This window comes from Triturus cristatus, chromosome 2_2 (assembly GCF_964204655.1).
Source record: "Triturus cristatus chromosome 2_2, aTriCri1.1, whole genome shotgun sequence".
NCBI lineage: Eukaryota > Metazoa > Chordata > Amphibia > Caudata > Salamandridae > Triturus > Triturus cristatus.
Window position 1 is genome coordinate 537,295,292 of NC_140582.1, and position 8,280 is coordinate 537,303,571.

The following is an 8,280-nucleotide window of genomic DNA, read 5'->3' on the forward strand; positions in this document are numbered from 1 at the left end:
GAGTAGGTGACTGCCATGCATGTCTTGCGAAGCCCGTACCACTGCGGTGACCCTGTATGCCTAAGAGGGCCACCGGTAAAGTTGCTACTGTTAGAAATGCTGAGACTCATAATCATCTTGGAGGAGGAACAAGAGCCTGTGGACCTATTATCCCATACAGTGGAAACCACTTATATCAGGAGGGGCTGCTGGTACCAAAGTTGCTGAAGGATTTGGGCCGCAACCTGAAGGAGAGACTGAGGCTACATTTGGTGGGTTGGACCCACACTGCAAGGAAACTGCCCCTGACTGACCACTGAGGACTGCCGAGGATGACAAGAACGACATTGGAACCTTTCTGGCTCTAGTTGGGAGCTGAAGACTGGTTCTCCCTAACCCCCGCTGCTAAAGCCACCTTACCTTGTCTTTGCAAGCTGGGAACGTCTCTGACAAGTGAGACATCTTTGGTAGCTCTGCTCAGAAGAGAGAGCTGTCACCGCTAGCTGCTGTCGCATGGGCTGCCGGAAGTCTGACTTTTCTGAGCAAAGCTGGCCTTGCGGGTGCTCACACAGAGGCCACCCTTTACACCACTGAACCCTTCTATTCTGCGAGAGCGGGTAAGATGTGATCTGGGCCAGTTGGGCTCCGGGGGACTCACTACTAACAGTGCTGCAGAACCACAGACACTTTTGACTGAAACCTGAAAAGTCAAAGTGGCACTCTTGAGTACGGTTAAGTAGAGAACATTTTCTGGATGTGGCCACCAGTGAAAGGGGAATCTCCCCAAACACTTTACTGTGGGATAGAGATTTGCCTGACAACTACTAGAGCCCCAACCTCAAAAGGATTGTGTTATTGCTTCTGACTGTCGGATTCTTTGCATTTGTAGAATAAAAAATAAAATACTACTTTTTCTTATAAAAGCAAGTATTGGGCTAGACATTGATTTGCTGTTTATACTGTTTGCACTTTGAGTTATGAGTTATGTTCATTGACCTGTATCAACATCTCCTTCCTCCCGAGGGAGCCTTCACTGCTAAACCACAGCTACCACTGAGAGTCAAGTGCAGAAGGGATACTTGGCCCACTTGCTCAGGATCCTTAGTAGGTCAGGCCCTGGAACATCAGGTGTAAAAGGCCTCAGCCATCACGGTTAGGCCTAGTAGCCCATGCATGCCCGGTGACCCTCTGAAAGGAGTTCTGACACACTGCGTTCAGCACTCAGCTGCCACCAAGACCTTGAAAATTGTGTGAAGAACCAAAAAAAACGCCCTGCTCAACAAAACTTTGAACTAACCATGCTCCCCATTACTGGTGTAAACCTTTGACTATCGACCTTTTTCAATTGTATCCATTTCTTATCAAGGAGAACCCAATAACAAAGGGCCATAATCACTTTGCAGTGCATAATCTACTGCAGGGGCATTGTGAACCCCTCGTTTTAGCAGCAACAGTGGGGGTGGGGTTCTTTATGGCCCTCATTTATCTGCAACTTGGCAAATAAAAACTAATAATTAAAGAAAAAATGGAAAGGAGGATGGATGAGTGGATTAATCAGTGGGTGAAAATATGGATGAATGAGTAGGTGAAAGAATGAATCGATGAGTGGTTAAAAGGATGGGTGGATGGAAGGATGGATGAGTGGGTAAATGCATGGCTGGGTGAAAGGTTGGATGGATGAATGAATGGACAAATGGATAGATGGATGGATGGGTGGGTGTGTGAAAGGATGGAGGGTGGGCTAAAGGATGGGCGTGCAAAATGATGGAGATTGGGTGAAAGAATGTGTGGGTAAAAGGATGGATGGTTGGATGGATGGGTTGGTGAAAGGATGAGTGGGTAAAATGATGAGTAGATGAGTGGGTAAAATGATGGGTGGATGAGTGGGTGAGAGGATGGGTGGGTAAAAGGATTGGTGGATGAGTGGGTGAGACAATGGGTAGATGAGTGGATGATAGGAGAACAGAGTAAATGGAAATTTAGAACGATGGATGGATTGTTGTATTGTTGATGGATGGATGGATGGATGCATGCATGCATGAGAGGATGGATAGATGAGTGAATGAAAATCTGGGAGGGTGGATGGATGGATGAGTGGATGGATGAATGGGTAGGTTGGTAAAAGCATGGATTGATGGGTGTATAAAAGGATGGATGAATGTGTGGGTGAAAGGATGGATGGATGATGGGTTGGTGAAAGGATAGGTGGGTAAAAGGATTGGTGGATGAGTGGGTGAGACAATGGGTAGATGGGTGGATGATAGGGTTACAGAGTTAATGGAAATCTGGAAGGATGGATGGATGAGTGGGTGGGTAGGTATAAGGATGGGTGAATGAGAGGATAAATGGATAAATGGATAGGTGGATGAATGGGTGAGTGAAAATATGAGTACATGGGTGGGTGAGAGGATGGGTGGATGAAAGGGTGGCAGAGTAAATGGGAATCTGACAGAATGGATGGATGGAAGGCTGAGTGGATGGATGGATGGATGGATGGATGGATGGATGGATGGATGGACGGACGGACGGACGGACGGACGGACGGATGGATGGATGGATGGATGGATGGATGGATGAATTGATGGATGAATGGATGGACTGATAAAAATAAATCTAAGATGATGAATGAATGGGTGGGTTAGACGAAGGCACAGTAAATGGAAAGCAGAAAGGATGGCTTGTATGGTGATAGGATAGCAGAGTAAATAGAAATCTGAGAGGATGGATAGGTGGTTGAGTGAAAGGACGGCAGAGTAAATGGAAATCTTAGAGGATAAGTGGATGGATGGCATAGTAAATTGAAATCTAAGAATATTGATGGATGGCAAAATTAAAGGCAATCTGAGAGGATGAATGGATGGAAGAAAGGATGAATTGATGGCTGAACAGCTTTAAGTGATGGATGTGTAAATCAAATGACGGATGATGGGGGTGGCTGTATATTTCAATAGATGCATAGATGATGGATGAAATGGCCAATGGATGGATGGCCAATGGATGGATGGAATAGTGAAAGATTGAATGGTGGATGAAAGAATGAATGGTTGCAGAATGTAAAGGTGAGATAGTGGATATCAAAAGGCAGATGGGAGGCTGAAAGGATGACTGGATAGATGATTGGATGGAATAGAAAAGTAAGCTGTTCTAGGGAGAGTCACGCTCACTTGGTTCGCTTCCCTGGTGCCATCAGAGCTTTGGTTCCAAGTGGGGGGTATTTTAATTTTCTGGCTATTACCTTGATCCACTGCAAAACTCTGCATAGAAAACTCCCTAAGTAAGTACATAACAAGACATGTAACAGGTATCGCTGAGATTCATTCACTACACGCCCCCTAATTCCACTCACTGTCCTGCTACAGTACAAGCATGCCAGTGAAGCCTTACTTTACTGCTCCCTGGTACACAGTTGATGTTTGTTCGAACTCCACCCTATGCATTTCGTTACAGCGTCCTTTGATGATGCGCTACATTACACACCGTGTGCATTTTTCTACAAAGCGCAGATTTGTTTAACAATAAGCACACGTCAGTCAACAATCCAATACAATAAGTGCACGGTGAGCTCTCAGTGGTCGAATTCGGAACAGGCAGCAACACACATTTGAAATGTGTTTTGATGGGACCTGGGTGGAACGAGTGCCTTCAGAGAGAAGGGCTTGGTTCCCAGGGAGGTGCCCTGCCGCCGAGATCTACAGCCCCAGGCGGGATTCCGGTCTGCGGAGTTTAACCTAAAAGAAGCCCCGTTCCGTATCGCTTACCTGGCGAGGACAATGCCGCAGTGATCAGGAGCACAAAGGATGCCGCGAGCCCCGGTCCCTGCATGCTACCTTCCCTCTTCTTAGTCCGAGTCGACATTGACATGCACGACTCCTCTGCAAAGAGGAACGAGAGCATTTCCTGTTTCCTGCACGGCTATCAAAGCACATTCTCGCAGAATGATTACTTGACACTGTGTTTTTTTTTATCATTAGGAAGTGATGCAATGCAGTTCAGGCTTGTTGTACTGGCGATGACTTGAAGCACTTTTTGAGCATTTGCTCAGAGTGAATCACCTGCAGCAGCACCGGCCCGCAGTCCTGCACAGACATGTCAGGCATGGAGCTGGTTTCAGTCTTCACACTCCTTTTTTGTGTTACGATAGTCACAGGAAGTTCTCTGTCTTTGAAAACTAAAGAAACTTTGCTTCAAAAATGTGTCTTTTACCTGTTCTACTTTCCTGCGACGTGTAAGATGTTTCATATAAAAAGAAATGCAAAGAAGATGGAAGTATTAAAAGTTCAAAAATGGGACCTAAAAAAAGTGAATGTGAAACTACAGCTCAACAAGTATTCGACACTGCTAAAGTCACTAATGACAAAACAGTGGATTGACATTACAAGCAATATAAATGGCATCAAGTGATAAAAAAAATAATCAGGTGAAAAATGCAACAGATCCACCACGGTACACAGAGTGATAGCAGTGGACTACTGTAAGATCAAAGCATATGAAGGAACATGTATAAATTGAAACTTGGACGGTGGGTGATGGCTGTATCAACTATTAAAAGAATACATATGAATTATAAAAGAATAAACTATTGAAAAATTGTATGAAACAACTGTGCAAATTAAATCACCCTGAGGTGCTTAGGCCTAGGAGGAGTCGTTTGACAGATAATTCAAAAGAGGTGTACTTATAGGAAGAAAGACAGCCTTGGGTTTAGGGCAGATCGCAAGTAGATAACAGCCTCAATTTCCGAGTGCTGGCTAATGGAGAGTAAGCCTTGGCAGAGTTCATTAATGGTCCACAAAGTGCAAAAAAAACCTCCGCCACACTACGCGGAGCTCCGCAAGCAGCGGAGTGAGCGAAAAAATGCCATTAGCTGTAATTTTCAGCGCCAGGTGTTTGTCCGTGCTGTAAAATTATCGCGAGCAGCACCATGCACAGCGCATATGGGTGCTGCTTCCTTTCTGCCACTCAAGTAGATTTTCTACTCGCTCTGCAGCTTTCTCAACGCAAACGGACGGTTTCTCAATGGGAGCGGTCACAAGCATACGCGGCCACTCGCATTGAGAAATCTGACCACCCGCATTGACAAATCTCAATCTTGACGTTGACGAGATCAAATGAGGAAACATTTGGTGGGAGGTGGATTTTCCTCACTTGCACTCGCCAACTTGATGTTGACGAGCGCGAGCCAGGAAAACATTTCCACTCCAACTACGCAAGCACTGCATAATGCAGAGTGCGGAAAACTCCACAAACTCTGTGAGCGGAGCAGAGTTCACCACCAAGGCTCAGTGGAGAGGAGCATGACTGTTGCATGTTTCGTGCAGCTGCAGAAGTTGTTAGGTTTTTATATAATGCACAGATTGAGAGGCTCCTGAATCCAGGCACAAGAGGGAGGAGGAGATGAACTGTAGCACTACAGGCACATTAGACACATTTGGCAGTGCCAAAGAACAGGTGGTGGTGCCAGCTTTTATAAGTGCATGTGACCCTAGCAGTGCTGTCTTCATGGCTATTTAAAACACTTCACGAATCGCAATTTGCGAAAAATACTAGAGCGCAAAATGTGATTCCAAAATGACGATCCACTAACTTAACCTGTAGTGCGATCACAAATTGTCATGATTCGATTCGGTAAAAGTTGCAAATTGCGAATGTCGCACCTGCAGTCACTGATGTCATCATCAAACCAGGAAGTGAGCCAGGTGGAGTGTGTGTGAGACAGGAGAGGAGAAGATGCCCTGAGCTCTTTGCAGCACTATCCAAAGAAGAGGAAATAGCAAGTCAGGAGACATCTGAAGGAAGGGCAAGTTCAGCCAGATAAGCTCGAAATCCTAGTGAAGGAGTTTGCCGCAAAGAGGCAGGTCCTCTCTGAATGTTCTAAAGGCCACCAAAAAAACTGATATGGGAATGTATAAATGCTGTGGGAGTGACCAACAAGACCCAGACGAAATTTGAAATCGTTGCTTCGACTTAACACCATGTACCGTGGAGAGAGTGGCAGTGTGGAGATCGCAGGCTACTGTCACTGGGGGTCCTAGCACTAAATCCCTCCCCACACCAGTGGAAGAAAGGAATGCCACAACATTTCACCAAAAGGCAATTACAGGTGTCAGTACCACCAATGGCCATCAAAACTGGTAAGCGATCATTGCAGCAAGTCAAGGAGGTAAATGTGAATGTACTGGAAACCACACTCACTCATCCAAACACACAAATACCTCGCTTTGCTTCTCAAAGTTTTGACAAATGCAACATAAATTCCACATAAGGCGTCACGATTCCCAAACATAATGCATTATAGAACTTGTACTACAACTATGCTTTGCCATAAGAAAAAAATAACCATGACAAGGTAAAGCTTAACAAGCAATAATGGAACTCAAGCACATATAACTTTTGATTCTCCCTCATCTGTAGATTCTACCCTGATTTGATGGTAATTTAATGAGAAATTATCATTATGCCTTCTATGATAAATAAAGGCATTATAATCACTTTGTCAAAATAAATACAAGCGCCCTGACTACCCTGTCTGCCCAGAACCATCTACACAAAATGTCAGCGGTGGGTCCTAGGAGAAGAGGTAAAGGACAGTGCACAGTCCATAACTCCAATACAAGTACAGCAGACTCAGACAGCCACACAAGCATGGCAAGGAGACACAGGCACTGGGTGGAGTAACTGAGACAACAGGAACAAGAGGCATCACAGTACCAACAACTCTCCATGTTGCAGCCAGTACCAGCCACTGCGAGGCCAAGCAAGACAGTAGCAGCCAAGAAGCAGCAGCTTTGGCACAACATTTCTGGAAGCTTGAAAGTGCCATGTTGGAAGTACAGAAGCTAGCATGAGGTCATTTTGATCTAACCTTCAGGGTGGGGGATTACAAAAGCCTGTCAAATGACTTTAATGCCACGACACAGACAGAGTATGATACACATATCAGATGCAGTGGAAACAATGTGTAGAGGTATAGTAGAAGACGAGAAAGCACAAAGGGGACAACAACACCACTCACACAGTCTACTTCAGGCATTTGGTTGCTGTATAGAGTGTTTAACAGCGACCACTTCAGTCGCGTCTAGGCGCATATGAAGCCTACCTGCGAGTTAAGGTGGTAAATTAGGACCTGACAAGAAGCCTGGTCCAGGTCATAAGTGTTCTGGAGGAGTTCAACGCCTCTATTGCAGGAACTAGGTCTTTACTGTCGTTTCCAGAAGGAAAGGAAAGGTCAAGTGTAAGAAGCGTGTCATTGCAGGAGCCTGCACTGGTACATGGATCAGGAATGGTGATGTACAAGTGAGAATAAACCTGGTGGAGCTGAATAGGTCACTTTGTGTCAGAAGTAACAAAAATAGGTAAAAGATGAGACAAATAAATCCATTCATACTGTACGCCATCTTTATTTTGTCAAATGGAAGTCTACAATGTATTTTGCTGGTATATGGCATCTGTTATTTTGAAACATGTTGCTATGTTTCAGTGGTGAAAAAACTGTGAAGAAACAGGAAATGTTATGTGCAAGTACATCACTGGTCCAGATCCAGGTCAATATTGCGTCCAGGAACCTTCTAAATATCCTTGACAGGCACCCTGTCATGTGCCTCCTGCTGCTGCAATAGTCCCTTGATATCTCCCTGACGCCAGGAGACGCAGGGAGCACAACACCTTAACATGTACAGGGATAGCGCGGCTGCACCGAGTCTGTCTTGTTAGCATAGGTTTCAAATCATCAGTTAGTCAAGTATGACTGTTTTGCTCAGCCTCTATCTTGCATGCACCTCCTCTCTTGCCAGGTCAAACAGGATGAACCTAAACATTTGCTCCTGTGTTCCCTCAGTGCACTCCTCCTCCTCATCACCATCACCACTGCCACATCGATTGTGGATGTTTGTGCCACATTTTAGGAGTGATTTTATACCTGCACCGGGACACCACCTGCTTCCACTTGAAGGTATTTTTCACATGCAATTTGACAAATTTAAGAATATTCTCAATTTATGACTTACATAGAGTTTGCGAATGACTATAATCGATTCACATTTAGGGGAGGGCAAAATCGTGTTGCGTTTTGCGATTCGTTATTTTTATGCTATGCTGACCAATTTTACCCAATCAACCTTTTAAGCTCCTTAGTACAACACAAGGGCCTCGTTTTATATTCACAAATAGGTTTCATACATAACGGCCATAGAAACTTAACACAGGATATGAATATGAGGGGCGTGGCTTGGACGCCGAAGCAGCATGGCGGTCCAAACGTGAGCTCCACTCGGACGCGGAGCTTATCTTCCTCACAAGTTCCTC

At 45.0% G+C, this 8,280-nt stretch overlaps 1 protein-coding gene across 2 annotated transcripts in view; it reads right to left on the minus strand.

Annotated features, from left to right (window-relative positions):
- TMEM154 (transmembrane protein 154) overlaps positions 1 to 3,895 on the minus strand; it is a 153,101-nt gene extending 149,206 nt beyond the window's left edge. For both annotated transcript variants that reach the window (XM_085641673.1, XM_085641672.1), the window contains exon 1: positions 3,738 to 3,895. In XM_085641673.1, coding sequence (XP_085497799.1) covers positions 3,738 to 3,873 — 136 coding nt within the window. In that variant the 5' untranslated portion in view covers positions 3,874 to 3,895. The remainder of the gene's footprint in view (positions 1 to 3,737) is intronic.
- Between the last annotated feature and the right edge of the window lie 4,385 nt (positions 3,896 to 8,280).